This window comes from Triticum aestivum, chromosome 1B (genome assembly GCF_018294505.1).
Source record: "Triticum aestivum cultivar Chinese Spring chromosome 1B, IWGSC CS RefSeq v2.1, whole genome shotgun sequence".
In the NCBI taxonomy this organism is placed as follows: Eukaryota; Viridiplantae; Streptophyta; class Magnoliopsida; order Poales; family Poaceae; genus Triticum; species Triticum aestivum.
In genome coordinates this window covers 664,461,045-664,479,862 of record NC_057795.1, presented here as the reverse complement: position 1 = coordinate 664,479,862, position 18,818 = coordinate 664,461,045, and the positions used below count along the sequence as shown (strand labels likewise).

Here is an 18,818-nt window from a genome sequence, read left to right as displayed (position 1 = left end):
GCGGTATCGCCGATCGACCGCAGCGGTGCCGCGCACGGCAATGCTGCACGTACAAATGATTTACAGGCTTTTACAGGATGGTTAACCTTGATTGGTCAATAGATAAGCGGGGCGGCCCATCCCCTGAAAATCAAAGGGAGAGGTTTGTGATTGGTTGTTAGAATCGTGTAAGTCTTTGTATGTCGAGCATTTTTGGTGCTGCGCACCATGTCGACGCGTACCCTCGTCCTGTCCTGTGCCCCGTCTGCGTCCGTCCGTGCCGTGCGTGCGTGCCGACCACCTCTCTCCCCTCCCCTGGCGGTGCGTTCACCGGCATGCATGCATCGCAGGAGCCGAGGCCAGGCAAGCCGTGGACGCGGTGACCGCACGGCAAGTCGGCACCCGCCCCCACGCCCGCCCCGCGTCCATCGAGGCCCCGCCACGTGCCCGCCCGCCCTCGCCGCTACCCGAGCCTGATCTGATCGATGTGCTCACTCACGCACGCACGCGCTCCCCCCGCTCGCCCACCCCTCATCACTCCAGTGCTACGGTTCGACAGACTTCCAGACACGGACACCATCATCCATCCACCGGCGACGCTTCCAGCTCCGACGAACCGCTCGGGACCCGACACCATGTCCATCTCGCTGCGCCTCGCCATCCCCACCGCGGCGCCCTGCCCCGCGCCGCCGCCGCGGGCGCGGGCGGCGCGGAATGCGGGCTGCTCCCCGCTCTCCGCGGCCGCCGTGCCGGTGCGGACCACGGCCGCGCTCAGGTCAGGCTGCTTTCCCGGGTCCCCTCGGCGCGCGCCGGCGCCCGCTCTCCTTCCGTGCGATTCGCTTACCCACCGCGCCGTCCGGTGATCTTATCGTCTTCCTGTTTGCAGGGGATGCGCCGCTCTGCCGCTGAGGCCGCAGCCGCTGGTCCGGCCGTGCCGGAGCCGGGGGAGCGCCGTCGTCTGCAGCGCCTCGGCGTACCTCAGCCCGCCCACCACGCAGTGGGTCTCCGTCGCGGCCGCCGCGTGAGTGCCTCGCCCCCCTCCCCTCCTCCTCGCTACCCAACCATAAAGCAGTACCTTTCTCCGCCACGATTTGCTCGCGCAGAAACGCACGAGCCTTTCCGCGCTCCGAATCTGTTCGCGCTTTTGCCCGCGAGGGCGGCGAATCCCATGCGCGGGTGTTGGTTTTCTCCTGCTGATGCTGGTGCCGGATTGTGAGATGCGCGATCCCTGTCACACAGATTCTGCAGTCTGTTGATGGTTACTCGATCAGAGCAGAGCTCAGATGACATTACGACAACTTTTGCATACTTTTTTTCTTAAAAGAACTGCTACTCCCTCCTATCCGAGTTAATTGACGCAGCTACTATACAATGTCCTCTATACAGTTGGTCTGTTGATCAATAACCATGCACATATATTTTCACGGCGAGTACACAACGCATCACGTGAATCCACAGCTCTAGGAGCTAGTCAGGTAGGAGCAACATTAACGCACTTCACAAGAACTAGATAGATAGTGTACTTGCAGCACCATGCGATGTGATGACGAATGATGCCAGATTTTCGTTCTGCTTGCACTTGAACATAACACCATGTGTTTAATAGCGCCACTTTGTATCACAGGACAGTGCATTGCATGGTTTTCGTATTAAAAAGTTTGAATGCCGTATTAGTCGAATGCAGAAATTGACCCAAGGCATCAATTCCAGTCACGTTAACATCATCAGTCTGTTGAACATAACTTGCAGGGGTTTCGGTCCAGTTGGTGACTTGCTTAGCTTGCCGCAGAACCGTAGTATATCTACTTTATGCTTCCGATGTATCATAAGTACTAGCACATATTCATGTTGCGACAATAACTGTCAACGCTGAGGTGGTAATCTTGCTTCAGATCTTGGATGAGTTACTGGGCCTGTTCAGGCCATGACTCCAAATTGTAATTGTTTTCTTGAGGACGGGCAATCTTGTATAACTGAAAGTGATACATTCTTTGAAAACTCAGCTCCTACTATTCTCACCTTGTAGATTTTTAATTCCGCAACATATTTGGTTTTGTCATAAAATGATTGGATTATTCTGAAGAAGTACAACCCCCCCTCAACGATTATTATTTGAGAATTTATTTATTACTCTTTTGCCTCTTGCAGAGTGCTATTGCTTGCTAAAGGCACAGGCATACACAAATCTTTCCTCGTGCCATTATTTGTTCTGCAAGCACCTACCGCCGTAATCTCATGGATCAAGTAAGATTCTGCCATTTGGCCCAAAGAATTATCTGACGATACCTTTTCCCCTTTCCTTGCTATAGCTACTGGATGTTTATTCTTTTTGAGACAAGAACACTTACTTTTGGCCTACTTATCCTGTGGTGTCTATTCCTAATTTTAGGAGTGAATATGGACTGTGGACTGCTTTTCTTGCGCTTGTGGTGCGTTTGTTCTTACCCTTTCCAGGTAGAGTGACAAGGAAGATCCATACGTCCTGCCTAAAATCAATTGTGTTATTTGATGAGACATGGAACAGATATATGTTACTTACGCATGTGCTTCTGTCTATTGCAGGTGAGCTAGAGCTTCCGCTGTCAACGATGCTGGCAGTCAGCGTTGCCCCTTACCAGGTGATGAATGTGAGGTATGAAACATTCTCGCCATTTGGAAAGACATTAGCTGTACTGTTTGCCTACTGCTGCATATGTTAGGTTCTTAGCTTTTCAGTTTATGTCCTGGTTGCTGCTTTTTCCTCATTCTCTCCGGTCCTACTTCCTATCTACAGGGGAACTCAAGGTGGCGCGATAGTGTCGTTGGTACTAGCCGCGTACCTCGCCTTTCAGCACTTCACCAGGACCGGAGGAATAGGAAAAGCCTTCGATCAGGGATCGATAGTTGCGACCATGGCCATCATCTGTATCGCAGTTATCAATGTGATCCTGCTGTTCTGAGTTGCCAAGAGCTACTTCAGAGTGCAGATAAATAAAAAGAAACCTTGTAGCGCATCATCCTGTCAGACTTTGTAGCTTGTTTTATCGTAATAAGAATGACCTCTGAGTTGTGACATGACTGATAGTATATATCACCGTGTACGGTGTGGTTTGGGAAGTAGTTCTGTCTTTGTGTGATACAGTGTTAGTTTTCAGTTCTTCCTGATGGCCAGTTTCTCCCCCCTTTTGTCGATCTCTTGCTCATCTTGGCATCAAAAGTTTGGTATCAACAAAGCGTAGCAGTTTATTTGTTACTTTTTTGCCTTTTGCAGTGTGCTGTTGGTTTCTAAAGAGACAGGCATACACAAATCCTGGCTCATGCCATGGTTTGCACAGCAAGCACCTAGCAGTGTAATCCCATGGATCAAGTAAGACGCTGCTATTTGGTGCAAGGAGTTATCTGATACATTTCCCCTTTGTTTCACATAAGAATACTCTCTCTTGCCCTGCTTATACTATGGTATCAAATCCTCATGTTAGGAGAGAATATGGACTCTGGACAGCTTTTCTTGCGATTTTGGTGCGCTTGTTCTTACCCACTCCAGGTAGAGTGACAAGGAGGATTCAAACATCAGGCTAACATTGAGTTGGATAATCGATAAAACATACAACCCGGGGTATGTTACTTACGGCGCATGCTTTATGTCTATGGCAGGTGAGCTGGAGCTTCCGCTCTCAACAATGTGGCTTATCATCATTGCTCCTTACCAGGTGATGAGTCTGAGGTATGAAACATTCTCCCTATTTTGGCTATACTGCCACTACTGTATCTGTTAGGGTATTAGTTCTTGCTCATTCGCTCCGATGCCTACCTCCCGTGCACAGGGGAACTCAAGCTGGCAGGATACTATCTTTGGCGATAGCTGTGTATCTCGCCTTTCAGTACTTCACCAGGAACAGAGGGTTGCGTAGAGCCTTCCGTCCGGGATCGATAGTCGCGACCCTGGCCATGATCTGCATCACAGTTGTCAACGTGATCCTGCTGTTCTGAGTTGCAAAGAGTTCACCCCTTGTTGTAGGCCTCGACTGTCGAGGGGAGGAGGAGCTACTCCAGAGTGCAATCTACTGATATATGTATCTTCATGTACGGTATGCTTTGCACAGTGGTTGTGTGTTCGTGTTCATTTATCCCTGACCCTCTTTGTTGATCCTCTTGTTTGTCTTTGCACCAGAACTTTGGTATCAACAGATCTCAGCAGATTGTTCGTGCGCGATGGAGTCGCGCAGGTAGGGATGGGGCTTTGATTTTAGTTTTTTTTTCTGGTCCATAACAATTTCACACCCATCTCTTATATTTTGACGACAATTTTTGTCGACTCGGGCACAATCAAACTCAAAGGAGGGACAAAAAGGAGCAGGAAAAGTGAGGAGCCCCTTGATATAAGAATGTACTCCCTATTTGGCATACGATTTTCTCTGAAGCCAAAATTTTCAAAGGTTTCATGGTTTGACCTAGTTTATGGGAAAAATATTTAACATTTATAAACAATTAAATATACCACATGCATATCCTATGAGAATACATTTCATGATGTATTTGATGATATTGATTCTGTATTGTTGATGTTGACGTTTTTTCTATAATTTTGGTCAGGCTTTAAAGCGTTTGACCTGAGTAAAAAAATGCACATGCCTTTGCAAACCAAAAAGGAGAGAGTAATTAAAATGCATATGCCTTGGCAAACCAAAAGGGAGAGAGTAATAATATAAATAAAGATATTGTCAGTGGAAGATGAGTTATTCGATCACTTTATTTTTTGCGGGGAGTTCTTCGACTTTGGTAAACCATCATAGACCATGGATGATCGATGATTGATGGTGAACGCTACTTGAAATCCCAGTTCCTCATCATATCGCCGGAACCTTGAATTCGACATGTTTTACGCTCTATGATATGAGCGGTAGTTCGACGATAAGGCGTGAAAACAACCGGGATGATGGGGCTCGATAACATACATCATCTTAAATTTGGAAATTTTCAAATTCCGGAAAAAAGAGAGCCTACCCCCGTGTTTCGTTCCTCAAATAGGGATGAGCGTATGCGTGTGTATATGGGCGCTTGCTTATGTACTGTGTTCAAGAAAATATGCGGCGATGGCTTTTGAATCGACCCGGTCAAAAATCGATCGTCGTTTTGCGCTTCATCGGGCCCAAAAAGCGTCCGAATTAAAAAAAAAGGAAGTTTCTGAAAGAGTTCTTTTGAAGGTATTTTTTTTGGCAGGATGCTCCCTTTCACATTTTACCCTTTTCCATTCCGTTCGTGGCAAAAAAAGAAAAAAGAAAAAAGAAGAAAAGAAAAAAAAAGAGAAGGTGGAATCAGATTCAGTTACCACTCATAGACCGCGGCTCTCCACCGTCCCTTGCATTTCTTCGCCGATTCCTCCTCGTCGCCCTCCCCCCTCCCCTGGCGACCTACCACCGCCGCCCGGCCACCGCCGTGCCCTAGCCCCGCCTCGCCGCCGGCGGCCTCGCTCCCCAGACCCCTCCCTCCCTCCGCCTCCCACGCGTCTCCGTCGCCTCCTCCGCCTCTGACGCGCGTCCGCGTCCCGCATCGCCGCGACCCCGCCCGATCCCGAGGTACGAGCTCCAGCGAATCGCCAGGCCCTCGCCGCCGCCCGCGAATCTCGTGCGCGCCGCCTAGATCCGTCCCCCGGTAGGCCTCAGACGAGCGGCGGTAGCTCTGGCCGCGTGCCTCGCCTCCCCTTCCAGCGCCTCGCCAGGAACGGGCGGGCGGAATTTCGGGGCACCAGAGTTTCGGCCCAGAGCTTGATTGGTTCGTGAGTTATATGCTTGAGGAGCTTGTCCGACGGAGTAGCTCATAGGTTGGCCGGAGAGAGGGACATCATTCGTGTGAGCAGTGTCTCTGTTCCCTGCACTGGGTTGTGTGGCAGGTCATGCATCAGACCCAAGTGATCGCAGATCTTGTCGTGGTATCATTTAGCATTCCTGATTGTTGATTTGCCATGCATAGCGAGGATAAATCGTGCTGTACTTTGTTACTTGTTGGCTTCAAGCACTTCTACTGAAGTCCGAAAAACTTATGTACAAATGTCGGGTGCAGGTTGACTGCCTTCATCCAGTCCTGTCAAGGACAATGGCCCTATTCAGAACGTTGCCACTTTTGCAGTTATATCATTTAGCACTCTTCTTTTTCTGAAAAAAATTTTAGCACTCTTGAAATGTTGATTTGCCGTAGACGGAGAGGTTAAATCGTAGGTGCTGTTCTTTTTTTTTTTTGGTTGGCTTCAAGTACTTCTGTTGAAGTCCTGGGGTATACTTATGTACATTTGTTGGGTTCAGGCTTACTGCCTTCATCCAGTCCTGTCAAGGACAATAGTCCACTTTTGCAGTTATTGCTTGTCCCACTCCCAGTACCTGACCGAGCAACAACCTTGGTTCAAGATGGTATGCCGGTGTTAGGTTTGACGTTAGGACTTAGAAACGCTACTGCAAGACCTGTTGAAGAGCTGGGCCAGTATTAGTTGGTGTCTGGTTCCCTTTTCGAAAACAGAGATACCCCAGGATCAGGATGGGTTATGCAGTTTTATTTACCTCCATTTTTCCAAAGTAAATTTTGTATGTCTTATTACATTGACTTCCCAGTATGTGTTTATGTAAACATGTTCTTTGTACTGCTACATTATGGTTGAAATGTCAATATCTTCCCAGAATATGCTTCAGATTTCTTTCTAATTTGCCTATGCCCTGGTGTGTTTTATGCCTACTAATTTTGATGGCATTGAGATAAATTATCTGATAGAAATCTATCTTCTTGTAGCTTGTTTGAGCATCCATTCGTACAGTATGTCGGAGAAGCCATCTGATGATACGACTGGCCAGGTGAGGCCTGAAGGAGATGTTTCTGATGTGAAAGTGGAAACTGCCAACCAGGATAAAGGAAATGAGATGCCATCAGCACAGCAAGAGGTATCATCTTTTGTTAACAAGTGTACTGCTTAACCTTGTGTGCTTGCATGTTTCCATCTGTACGATTTTACTAATTTACTTTCTATGTAAAACTGTCAAAAATATATCCATAAGCACAATCCGACTTTACCAAGTATTTGCAGGAAGCAGTAATCAAGAAAAAGTATGGAGGAGTACTGCCCAAAAAGTCACCACTCATATCCAAGGTATCATTGCCTTCAATATATTACTACCTACTACTGTTAAATGTTTATGTCATCTATGTATAAAGCAGTCAGGGAAGATAAATTAATTTTAGCCCCATATCCATTAGTTTCACCTGTGTTAAAATGTGTTATCAGGACCATGAGCGAGCTTACTTTGATTCTGCTGATTGGGCTCTGGGAAAGGTATTGTACTGTTCTTTTCGGAAGTTATATGGATTTTGAGGAAGCAATGCAACACCTACGCGATCTTGCTCACCTGATCGTTTGGTTTCCTGCAGCAAGGAGGACATCCTCAAAAGCCTAAAGGGCCGCTTGAAGCACTTCGACCGAAATTACAGGTGCTAAAACTGGCACTCATTGTTTGCATGATTGTGCTTACCTTGTATTATACCACTGTTGATACTGTATCTGTTTGACATTATCCGCTAGCTCTTTCATTAGTGTATTTGCTGGTCTTTCTATTAACCCAATAGATACATATCCATCTTTTGGTATAGTGTTTAAAATGAACTCAGTTCAAGGTACCTGCCCGCTAGTCCTGTTAGTAATTCTTTGCTTGTGGAGCTGATTCTGTTATCAGACGTACTACACTACTACTGTTGATACTTTCTCCGTTTGGCACCAGCTGCTAGCTGGTCCATTTGCGCATTTGGGAGTCTTTCTAACAATCCAATAGATGACATATCCAGTTTTTTGGCCCAGTATTTAAACTAGATTCAGTGTCAATTACACGTTTTGTCACCTCATTCTTGTTAGTAAGTCTTTGCTTGTGGAGCTATCCTTTTGCTGTCAAAAATGTGGTAATAATTATGAAATTAACTTGCATGCTACACTGAATTTATTTGGTCGCTTACATCTTCCTCGATGTTCCTGCAGCCTACCCAGCAGCAAGCCCGTTCACGCCGATTCCTTCATGCATCTACTGACAGCGACGGTACTTCATATTTACAAGATACCAAGCAAGCAATCCAGTACATTTATCTTGCCATCATCACAAGCATCGCTTTGCCATCTTTGCCATTGCAGAGGGCGCCAACTCGCCTACGGAGGTGACGACCCCGACCCAGGAGTCCACCGAGGAGGCCAAGGCGGCCGAGAACAAGGAAGCCACCGAGTAGCTCCCATGGCCTTTTTTGAACGGAACTCTGCCATTTGCTGCGCCCATGCCGTCTCGTTGCAGTAGTAATAAGTATTCTGGACGTCGTGTAACGCCTGCTGAATTTTGAACTGAAGTGTCGCAGACATGCCGTTATCCACCGCGCTATGCCATTCCATGGCTGTTGATGCCTGTAACAGTTCGGTATGGGATCGAGAACATTATGATGATGTCGCACCGAGTGTCGTCCGGGTCGGACAGAATAAAAGCATGAGCCTGAAACTTATACTGGTACTGTGTTGAACGTCGAACCGGCTGCTGCCTGCTGTCTGAACTCCCCCGCTGTAAGGTTTACCGTTTGAATTCCGTGGAATTTCATGAAGGGATCGTGTAATTCATGTTTGGTCTGTTGGTGTATGGTGTCTTGGAACCCTAGTGCTTTTGCTTGAAATCGCTGAATTCCAAACGTGTTCATGACATGATTTCAAAACATGGTCCGAACTTATATAACAAGATAACTGGAGGACGTTTTTTCTGGACTTGTAGGAAATCCAAGCACTGCCAATCACCTAAAATCTGTTTTTGTTTTCTGTTTTTGAAAAGAACGTAGCCAAAAGTTGAGAGATCTGATTTCATTTCCATGTATACAAAAAAAAAAAACAGAGATCTGATAAAAAAATTAGTCAAGAGATATCCGATCGATGATATTTTTTCATGTGGAGAAATATTCCACTTGTTTAACGGGCTGGAATCGGACGCCGACACGATGACAAGTGGGCCATCGGCCCGGTAGAGGCCTCTCAAGTATATATCAGAAAATAAATATTCGCTTACCCAAACCCTAAAGCCCCCTCGTCCCGTCCTCCTCCTCCGCATCTCAACCCTAACCAAACCCACTCAACCCTCGCGCCGCCGCCTCCGGATCCATCCGCATCGCCGCCGCCGCCGCGAGCATGGGCTTCGACGTGGGCGTGGTCCCCTTCAACCCGGACGGCTGGGGCCCTCCCGACTTGCCGGGCGCGGCGCCGCTGCTGGGCGGGGCCGTCGCGACGGCCTCGATCCCCTTCGCGCCCTTCTCCCGCTCCGACAAGCTGGGCCGCATCGCCGACTGGACGCGCAACCCGGGCCACCCGGGCGCGCACGGCCACCACGGCGCGGCCGCCGTCTCCCGCGACTCGGTCTTCGACTTCTCCTCGGCCGACGACTCGCTCGCCGCCGCCGCCGAGGACTCGTCCTTCAGCCTCGTCGACGCCAAGCCGCCGCCCAAGCACCCGCGCTTCGGGCCCAAGTGGCGCTTCAACCAGCGGCCCCAGCTCCCCCAGCGCCGCGACGAGGAGGTCGAGGCCAAGCGCCGCGAGGCCGAGAAGGAGCGCGCCCGCCGCGAGCGCCACTACCAGAACCACCGCTCCCACCACCACCAGGGCTTCCGCGGCAACCAGCAGAACACCGCCAAGCCCTCCGTCGACATCCAGCCCGACTGGACCATCCTCGAGCAGATCCCCTTCGCCAACTTCACCAAGCTCTCCTTCGCCGTCGCCGACCAGCCCGAGGACCTGCTCGTCTGCGGCGCCGTCGACTCGTACGACCGCGCCTACGACCGCGTCAACCCCAAGACGGCCCGCCGCCTCGAGCGCTTCAAGAACCGCCAGTTCTTCAAGATCACCACCACCGACGACCCCATCATCCGCCGCCTCGCCGAGGAGGACAAGGCCACCGTCTTCGCCACCGACGCCATCCTCGCCGCCCTCATGTGCACGCCCCGCAGCATCCTCTCCTGGGACATTGTCGTGCAGCGCGTCGGCAACAAGCTCTTCTTCGACAAGCGCGAGGGCTCCCAGCTCGATCTGCTCACTGTCAACGAGACTGCGCAGGAGCAGCTCCCTGAGAACAAGGATGACATCAATTCCGCGCCGGCCCTTGCTGTCGAGGCCACCTACATCAACCAGAACTTCTCGCAGCAGGTGCTGGTGCGTGATGGCGAGAAGGTTACCTTTGATGAGCCTAACCCGTTTGCCTCTGAGAATGAGGAGGCGGCGCCTGTTTGCTACCGTTATCGCCGCTGGAAGCTGGATGATGATATTAGCATCATTGCCCGCTGTGAAGTGCATGCTGCTGGTGTTGATCCCAGTGGTGCTCGCCAGTTCCTCACGCTTAATGCACTCAATGAGTTTGATCCTAAGATTACTGGTGTTGACTGGAAGCAGAAGCTCGAGTCCCAGCGTGGTGCTGTGCTTGCTACAGAGCTCAAGAACAATGCCAACAAGCTCGCTCGCTGGACTGCCCAGGCTTTACTTTCTGGTGCTGACATGATGAAGTTGGGTTATGTGTCACGTGTGCACCCCCGCGACCACTTCAACCACTCCATACTCACTGTGATGGGCTACAAGCCAAGGGATTTTGCTACCCAGATCAACCTCAACACTGCAAACATGTGGGGCATTGTCAAGTCGATTGTGGACATCTGCATGAAGTTTGAAGAGGGAAAGTATGTGCTTGTGAAAGATCCTGCCAAGCCACAGATGAGGATTTATCAGGTTCCTAATGATGCATTTGAGAATGATTATGTTGAAGAGCCACTTCCAGAGGAGGAGCAGATTCGTCCGGCTACAGATGATGTCGATGCTACTGCACAGGAGATGGATGCTGCTGCCGAGGCAGAGGCTAATAAAGCAACTACTCAGGGTGGTGAGGGTGAGAAGAGTGCAGATGCTGCTGCTGCTTGAAGGGTATAATGGGCCATCTTTGCTTTATCTAGATAATGTGTCTTTTCTGTTTTATGACCTGTTTTTGTGGATTAAAGAGTTGAACTGCCTTGTCTTGATACAGTGGTCTTGTTTTGGTCCATGAGAAAACTTGGTACTCTTAAATTTCATGCTTAGATGTGCTAAGCTTAGCACCTACCGTTTTGGATTAATGACTATTCTGGTAGTTGAATATTGATTATATGTGATTGATCTGCTGTATATGTTTTAGCCATTGTGTATGCATGTCTGTTTTTTAAGCCTTTCACCAAATGCATCATGAAAACCTTCAGATTACCCTGCGTTGTCTTGCAATTTCCATGCTCTGCGGCAATGGCTAAGCTTGTTGCTGTTTGTTTGTCTTTGTTGCAATGGTATATGGGTTGAGAGTGCTTTTGAACCTGTATCTGTTAAAACGTTTTTTATGTATTGCTGACAGTTTTCCATCCTATACCAATTTTCCTCTCATTTCAAATTTAATAGCTTGTTGAAGCCTTTATATGCTTTCTTCAACAATCACTTTCCTCATCTAATCTGATACTTCTGTGTATTTTTGCTCCATTGTTGTATGTTTCCATGACAGCATAAGAATATGCTGGCCTTTTCTGTTCTTCGTATGTGATGAATGCTTCTGAGTCTATCTGCATTGCATGCGAATTTGTTTCACCTTTTTCCCCTTGTTGCTGGCTAAGTGTGTATCGGTTAAGTACGTTTTGCTGTTTATTACTTGCTGGCTAAGTGTGTATCGGTTAAGTACGTTTTGCTGTTTATTACTTGCTGAAAGTGGGCTGTTGTGTTGAGCTTGATAGTCTCTTTTGCCAACAATCATTTTCCTCTCATTATCCTTCGTATGCAGATTACCCTGAGTTGTCTTGCAATTTCCATGCTCTCCGGCGATGGCCTTGTTGCTGTTTGTTCGTCTTAGTTGCAATTGTATATGGGCTTTTAAACCTGCATCGGCTTAAAACACTTTCTATGTACTGCTGGTAGTTTTCCATACTATACCAATAGGGGGAAAGTGAACAGCTTGTTTAGGCCTTTATATGCTTTCTTCAACAATCACTTTCCTCTCATCTAACCTGAAACTTCTGTGTATTTTTGTGCCATTGTTATGTTTCCATGACAGCATAGGAATACGCTTGCCTTTTCTGTTCTTCATATGGGACGAGTGCTTCTGAATCTACTCCCTCCGTTCCAGTTTTAGTTCAAATTTGAACTAAAACCATGACGAGTAAATCGGAACGGAGGGAGTATCTGCATTGCATATGAATTTGTTTCGCTTTTTTCTCCCTTGTTGCCTTTGCCGGCTAAGCCTGTATTTCTTGCTGAAAGTAGGCTGTTGTGTTGAGCTTGATAATCTCTTTTGCCAACAATCATTTTCCTCTCATTATCCTTCGTATGGGATGAGTGCTTGATAATGTCTTCTTCTATGCAATTCTTAACTTCTGGACATTGTGGTTTTTGTTGTAGCTGAGACTACCTCATTCCAGCGTGTAAAGCATGCCTGCTTTCACTAGAAACTGCAGGATTTTGTGTCCGGAGCATGATGCAATTCTGTGTGCTTGTTTGTTAACCTGTTGTCTTTTTGTCCGTTCTTCTCGTGGGATTTTGCATCGGGTTATACTAGACGGTGACGATTGATAGTTGTATCTGATGTGTTCCTGCGTTTTGAAGTAAGTTTGCTTCTGCTAGTTGTTTCTGGTTTGTTAGTGGCCAAGGATTAGACTAAATTAGGTGATGCGCAGCACCGTGCTACCAGGGCCACCAAGCTGCTGCGTCGCAACACGGCGGACGTGTGCTGCCCCATGCTCAATTTCTCTGACGAAATGTTCAGCGCAGCCTCTGTTCTCTGAATAATTGCACATGCAAATGCTGAAGCTTTGCTAATCCGTTAGTGCTGGATCTGTGCAAATCCCCTGTATTTTTTGAGGATTATTGGCCGGTGGTGATGAAAACAATGAAAATCTGAATACACAACTGCTAATTCCATGCGCAGACAAAATGTTGGCACAAAGCCCATAAATTGACTAACATCTTTGTAAAGTTTTGCACAATTTCAGCTTAATAAAATATTGGCACATGAACTTGTAGTTTCAGATAAGCAACTACTACCTCTGTTTGGGTCCCACGGACCGAAACACATGGAAGTAGGTGCGATATAACCGAAAGTGCCTTTCTGCTCCATCGAAAAAAAAATTTCAAAAACAATTCAAAAAATTCCAAAAAAATTCTCAGAGAAACATTGACAAAATTTCCAAGTGCTTGCAAAAATTCATCATGAAATCACATTCCTGTAAGGCGTGGCAAAAAAAAACAAATTCAGCCTCCAAAATGCTTTGAAAGTAGCATTTTCAGAGTACCGATTTTGTTTTTTTGCCACGCTTTTTAAAAATGTGATTTCATGACGAATTTTTGCAAGCACTTGAAACTTTTGTCAATGTTTCTACCAAATTTTTTTTGGAATTTTTGGAAAAATTTTCGACTTTTTTTCGATTTTACTGTTCACCCGAGCTCATATGAGCTCGGGTGCAGAAACTCCACGTCCCGATATAACCGCACCGAGATATTCTAGCATAGCCAACGGCCAATGATCTTCGCCCGTAGTTACTGGGGGGATTTGATTGTTTGCCGCCGTTTACTGAGGACGGGGCGTCGACCCGTTGGCTGGGCAGCTGAGGTTGCTGCCAGCCCACCCGAGTTCAAGTCCCGGCTTGGACGCGTGGTGCTCGCGGAGTTTCTCCTATAAATAAATGCCAACGAGGGTTAGCCCTTGGGTTGGTCTCATTTTGCAATGTTGTGGCCCAATGTATGATGGGTTTGCTTACTTGCCGGCGGTGGGCTGATTTCAACCTTATCCTTCAGGCCTCTGACAAAAACAACTCGCTGTTGGATAGGATGACGATGAGTAAATTTAGGAGGTTTATCGACGACAATGGTCTGAAGGAGCTCTTCCTCCACGGCCGACAGTTCACTTGGAGCAACGAAAGAGAAGTCCCTACTCTGACTAAGATCGATCGAGCGTTCGTGTCGGTGGACTGGGAGCTTGAGCATCCCGATTGCATGCTTCAGGCTTTGTCAACTGCGACTTCGGATCACTGCCCGCTCCACTTGGCTTTAGATGATCACCTACAGCCGCACAGAAGATTTCGCTTTGAGGCATTCTGGACCAAGTTGGAGGGCTTTGAGGAGGCAGTCACGGAGGCCTGGATCTGTGATCTGGACATAACGGAGCCTTTCCATCGCCTGGATGTGTTGCTGCGTAACACTGCACAGCATCTTACGGCATGGGGTCAGAAAAAAGTTGGGAATGTCAAGTTGCAGATTGCAATCGCGAATTGGGTGATCTTGCAGTTGGACAGAGCCATGGACCATCGTGTTCTTTCTGCTGGTGAGCGGTGGCTGCGCAACAATCTGAAGCTGGCGTCCCTGGGGCTGGCATCGCTTGAATGCATGATTGCCCGTCAGCGCTCTCGGATTCGTTGGCTTTGTGAAGGGGATGCCAACACCAAACTATTCCATCTTATGGCTAATGGCAGGAGACTAAGGAATTTCATCCCGGCGCTGCACCTTGGCGATCAGATCATCACAGAGCAAGAGGGCAAGGAGGAGGCGTTCTATAACGCGTACAAGGAGTTGCTGGGCACGTACCAATCCAGAGACCTAACCCTCAACCTGGATTTCTTGGGGGTGGAGCCTTTAGATCTGCATGAGCTGGATAACATCTTTACCGAGGAGGAGATCTGGACGGTTATCAAAGGTATGCCATCGGATCGCGCGCCCGGTCCGGATGGATTCATTGATCTCTTCTTCTGCAGAGCTTGGAAGATCATTAAGGAGGATGTCATGGCTGCGATTCACAAATTTCAGTTGGGTAATGGCCGGGGTTTTGGCAGGCTTAATCAGGCCATTATCACTCTCATCCCCAAGAAACCTGATGCTTGCAGAATTGGAGATTTTCGGCCAATCAGCCTACTTCATAGCATACCCAAGATTAACTCTAAGTTGATGGCTTCGAGGCTCTTCCCACGTATGGGAGATTTGGTGAAAGTGAATCAGTCGGCTTATATCCGTGGGAGGAATATTCACGACAACTTCCTCCTGGTAAGACAGTTGGCTCGAAATCTGCATAAAAGAAAGGCGAAAGGTGTCATGATCAAGCTCGATATTTCACGCGCCTTTGACTCCATCTCCTGGTCTTTCCTATTTGAGGTGCTACGAGCCAAAGGCTTCTCTGAGCTTTGGGTGTCGAGGCTGGCTACGCTGCTCACCACAGCCAGCTCACGGGTGATTGTCAATGGCTGCCAAAGCAGGAAGTTCAGACATGCAAAAGGGCTACGCCAAGGGGACCCGGTCTCCCCTCTTCTGTTTGTCATTGCCATGGATACTCTCTCCTCGATGATGATCAAGGCTCAGCAGATGATGGCCATCAGCGCGATGCCAGGATGCACTCCTCTTCAGAGACTCTCGATTTACGCAGACGATGTAATCCTTTTTATCAGGCCCACAATCAGCGACCTTTGCTTTGTCAGAGAGGCTTTGCAAATCTTCGGCAGAGCGTCAGGTTTACATGTCAACTTTGCCAAGTCTCCGGCGATCATGATCAGATCTGAGGAAGCTGACACGCTGCGAGTTTCACAAGCTTTACCTTGGCGCATGGATTCCTTCCCATGTAAATATCTGGGGCTACAACTTTCGATCAAGCAGCTCACGAGAGCAGAGTGGCAGCCTATTGTCGACCAAGTGCTCAACCTCCTTCCGGGATGGCAAAGGGGGCTGGTCACGAGGCCAGGGAGACTGATTCTGGTAAACAATGTGGTGCGTGCTAGGCCTACGCATCATCTCATGATCGCTGATGCTCCCAAGTGGGCGCTGAATCAGGTTGATAAGGCATGTCGGGCTTTCTTTTGGGCTGGTTCGGAGCAAATCCATGGAGGCAAATGTTTAGTGGCTTGGCAGAAAGTTTGCCATCCCAAACAACTTGGAGGGCTCGGAGTGATCGACCTCAACAGGCAGGGGTTGGCTCTTAGATTGCGCTGGGAATGGTTGAAACGCACGGATCAGGGGAGGCCTTGGCAAGGTCTCTCACTCGTGATGGATAAACAGACTCAAGCGGTGTTTACCAGCCTTGTGCAATGGAGCATTGGAGATGGAAGGAGCATTTTATTCTGGAAAGATAGGTGGCTCAATGGATCCACCGTGGCTGAGCTGGCGCCTATGGTCCGTGCACAGGTGCACACACAAGTGGCCAACCGGAGGACGGTCTCGGAGGCTTTGCAGCTCCATCGTTGGGCCAATGATGTTTGTGGGGAGTTATCGGCTGATGGCATGGTGCAGATTGTTCGGTTATGGGAGATCATGATCAATATTCAGCTTGATCCGGCACTTTCAGACGTTCCTACTTGGAAGTGGAACAATCTTGGGGTGTACTCCTCGGCATCCACCTATGCGATGTTGTGGGAAGGGAGTATCGGTTTCGCCCTGGCAAAAGCGATCTGGAAGTGTTGGGCGCCTCTCTCTTGTAAGCTGTTTATGTGGCTAGCCACACATTATCGTCTCTAGACAGCTGATCGTAGATTCAGACATGGGCTACAGGAGGAGCGCTCACCATGCTTCATCTGTGCTCAAGATGAAGATACGGTGGACCACATCCTTATCCAGTGCGTGTTCGCTCGACAAGTGTGGCACCGGTGTTTTCTTTAGGCCAGAGTGGATACCTCACTGATCCCTACGTCGAGGGACACCCTGGAGGCCTGGTGGATGGCTTGTCGCGCTCGTATCCCTGCTGAGCATAGGAAAGCCTTTGACTCGTTGATCATGTTGATCTCCTGGCAGCTTTGGAAGCAGAGGAATGGGATCTTGTTTGGCCCGCGTACCTCAATTGATACGGTGCAACACTTCACCTCGCAGATTTTCGAGAGTTTACGCACTTGGATGTTGGCAAGAGGCCGAGGAGTCAGCATCTTCTGTGAGTAGTAGAGTTTAGTTTCAGGAGTGGAGTTGGGGGTCCCGGGCAATGGTCTTGTCGTGTGCTAGGATATGCCTCCTTTTTGTAAAACTTCTTGTACATATTTCTGCCTTCTATAAAGCTAAGGTACGCGATTGCGTACTCTCAAAAAAAAAAACATTGTAATTGATCAGGTGCCACCCCTTAGTTTGCATTTCTTTCTTTTGCCACTTTTGTACAACACAAATAATCTTTGCAAAGGGAAAACAACTTGAGTGCACAAAACAGAGGGCAATTTTGCCCTTTTACCTGTTTGACTAAAACAGGCAGCCTGCTCCCCAAATCGGGATGAACTCTGGCTATGCTCACTCCTGACACAGCCGTCACCGCTCTGCTGCTCCACGGAGGCCCCTGCTGCCCCGTCACCACCTTCCCTTCTTGCTCCCATTGCTTCTCCTTGCCTTCCCCTGCTGCTCCCGGTGTCTCCACATGCTGCTCCTGCCGGCCGCCGGTGCTCCCCTTCTCAACGTGCTGCTCCTGCTGCTGCTCCAAGGACTAGCTCATTTTGCAGCAGCAGCAACGAAGAGCCAGCAGCAGAAGCAACGCAGAGCCACCGGGACTCCCTCATGCGTCTCTCAGCGCATGATTACTTGCTCTCTCTCCCTTGCATGCAGGGCAACGTTTTACTTTTTGCATGGTGCTCAAGGCAATGGCCTTGGTGCACTTGTGGTTTGCACGAACGAGCGCTGATGTTGAGTAATCTGAAGGTTGAGACGCAACCGGAGGAGGGTGAGCAGCAGCCGGCAGAAGCCGCCGACGGAGGAAAGGGCATGGCTCAAGTCGCCATTGAGGAAGGGCCCGTTGTTGCCGGCAAAGGGAACGACATGGCTTGAGTCGCCACCGGAGGAGGGCTCGACGCTGCCGACGGTGGACATGTTGCTGCCGACGGAGGGCAAGGACTAATGGCCCCCGGAACACGATTCTCCATTGCGACGTACTCATAGATTGGAACGTGAACCGATCCAAGGGATACGCACAAAGGATTTTTACTGCTTGATGATGGATAAGTTAGGGAGTTATCCGCTAATTGCATTTAAGTACGTGGATGCTTAGGGATCCCGCCTTTAATATCTGGCGTCCATTATAGATCTGATGGCTCATGTAGGAATTTTGAATTTTTTATTGGATACTTCGCCTTCTGTTATTTTCGTTCCTGTCTTTAGAGCTAATGGTTTTTGAAGGTTGAATGATGATCACAAGTGTCACCCGCAAAAAAAAGAAAAGAAAAAGAATGATGATCACAAGTGCATAGTTAATATGATCAAATAATGATTACTTGAAGAAAAATAATCTTTTGCTCCTATGTGACGACCTTTCAACCTCACATTTTTTAGGGGAACCAAACAATTTTGTTTGTAATAGTTTTTTTTTGCATTTTACATGTAGAACTCTACATTAATATGGTGTAGAAAATGGAGGGCAAAGAAAAATAAGCTGCAGAGTGATGGTACATGAACAACTACCTGTCAATATAAGTACATTGATAAAGGACATCATGTACTTACAAGAACAATGCAGAGCTAAAAAAATTCATTGGCATTGGATATATTCTACACTAATGTAACCATTCATACAGATCAGATAATTTGGAGCAAAAATTGATAAGCAAGCTATCATGCATACTGCTGTCACATAATGAACCAGGTATGTATGCAAGTACAGTGATACAGGACAATAGGTACTAACAAGAGCAAAGCAGCGGACATCATATTTGCGATATCCTGTCGTTCTTTTCAAACCGGAATTCTTCTTCGAGCTGATTTCCTGCAAAAAAGATCTGTAAGGCACATGCAGAAAAGTAGAAGTTCAAATTGTTATGTGATTTCATAAACAGTACCTCATCCTGGGAACGAGACCAGTGCATAACAAGGTTTTTCCATTTAATGT

General features: G+C 48.2%; 3 protein-coding genes and 1 non-coding gene across 7 annotated transcripts; all 4 read left to right on the top strand.

The window, feature by feature from the left end:
- The first annotated feature begins 443 nt into the window (after positions 1–443).
- On the top strand, positions 444–4,501 carry LOC123146335 (cold-regulated 413 inner membrane protein 2, chloroplastic). Of its 3 annotated transcripts, none has more exons than XM_044565993.1 (10): positions 444–754; positions 866–1,000; positions 2,128–2,223; positions 2,369–2,433; positions 2,542–2,611; positions 3,230–3,325; positions 3,438–3,502; positions 3,613–3,682; positions 3,783–4,041; positions 4,130–4,501. In XM_044565993.1, exons 1-9 carry the CDS (start codon positions 465–467, stop codon positions 3,946–3,948), a joined length of 1,053 nt encoding a protein of 350 aa, XP_044421928.1. In that variant the 5' UTR covers positions 444–464; the 3' UTR covers positions 3,949–4,041; positions 4,130–4,501. The 3 variants fall into 3 exon arrangements, with proteins under 3 accessions (XP_044421928.1, XP_044421921.1, XP_044421935.1); XM_044565986.1 differs by having other exon boundaries at positions 3,783–4,046; XM_044566000.1 differs by lacking the exons at positions 3,230–3,325; positions 3,438–3,502; positions 3,613–3,682; positions 3,783–4,041; positions 4,130–4,501 and adding an exon at positions 2,753–3,095 and having other exon boundaries at positions 2,369–2,611.
- Positions 4,502–5,289: 788 nt separating this feature from the next.
- LOC123146356 (uncharacterized) lies at positions 5,290–8,472 on the top strand. Of its 2 annotated transcripts, none has more exons than XM_044566012.1 (7): positions 5,290–5,534; positions 6,736–6,884; positions 7,019–7,090; positions 7,226–7,273; positions 7,369–7,428; positions 7,967–8,024; positions 8,117–8,472. In XM_044566012.1, the coding sequence occupies exons 2-7, from the start codon at positions 6,762–6,764 to the stop codon at positions 8,206–8,208; spliced, it is 453 nt and encodes a 150-aa protein (XP_044421947.1). In that variant the 5' UTR covers positions 5,290–5,534; positions 6,736–6,761; the 3' UTR covers positions 8,209–8,472. The 2 variants fall into 2 exon arrangements, with proteins under 2 accessions (XP_044421947.1, XP_044421955.1); XM_044566020.1 differs by having other exon boundaries at positions 5,291–5,534; positions 7,028–7,090.
- A 551-nt stretch (positions 8,473–9,023) lies between these two features.
- Positions 9,024–11,149, top strand: LOC123146327 (eukaryotic translation initiation factor 3 subunit D). The gene has a single exon (XM_044565975.1). The coding sequence runs from the start codon at positions 9,140–9,142 to the stop codon at positions 10,907–10,909; it is 1,770 nt and encodes a 589-aa protein (XP_044421910.1). The 5' UTR covers positions 9,024–9,139; the 3' UTR covers positions 10,910–11,149.
- A 7,008-nt stretch (positions 11,150–18,157) lies between these two features.
- On the top strand, positions 18,158–18,247 carry LOC123151272 (small nucleolar RNA snR60/Z15/Z230/Z193/J17). The gene has a single exon (XR_006475606.1). It is a non-coding gene; the product is annotated as a small nucleolar RNA snR60/Z15/Z230/Z193/J17 (small nucleolar RNA).
- The last annotated feature ends 571 nt before the right edge of the window (positions 18,248–18,818 follow it).

Coding starts and splice junctions, on each gene's coding strand:
- LOC123146335 (XM_044565993.1), top strand. CDS start 465: ATGTGCTCACTCACGCACGCACGCGCTCCCCCCGCTCGCCCACCCCTC. Junction 755..865: donor CGGACCACGGCCGCGCTCAG/GTCAGGCTGCTT, acceptor TCCTGTTTGCAG/GGGATGCGCCGCTCTGCCGC. Junction 1,001..2,127: donor GTCTCCGTCGCGGCCGCCGC/GTGAGTGCCTCG, acceptor TGCCTCTTGCAG/AGTGCTATTGCTTGCTAAAG.
- LOC123146356 (XM_044566012.1), top strand. CDS start 6,762: ATGTCGGAGAAGCCATCTGATGATACGACTGGCCAGGTGAGGCCTGAA. Junction 7,274..7,368: donor CTGATTGGGCTCTGGGAAAG/GTATTGTACTGT, acceptor GGTTTCCTGCAG/CAAGGAGGACATCCTCAAAA. Junction 8,025..8,116: donor TGCATCTACTGACAGCGACG/GTACTTCATATT, acceptor TTGCCATTGCAG/AGGGCGCCAACTCGCCTACG.
- LOC123146327 (XM_044565975.1), top strand. CDS start 9,140: ATGGGCTTCGACGTGGGCGTGGTCCCCTTCAACCCGGACGGCTGGGGC.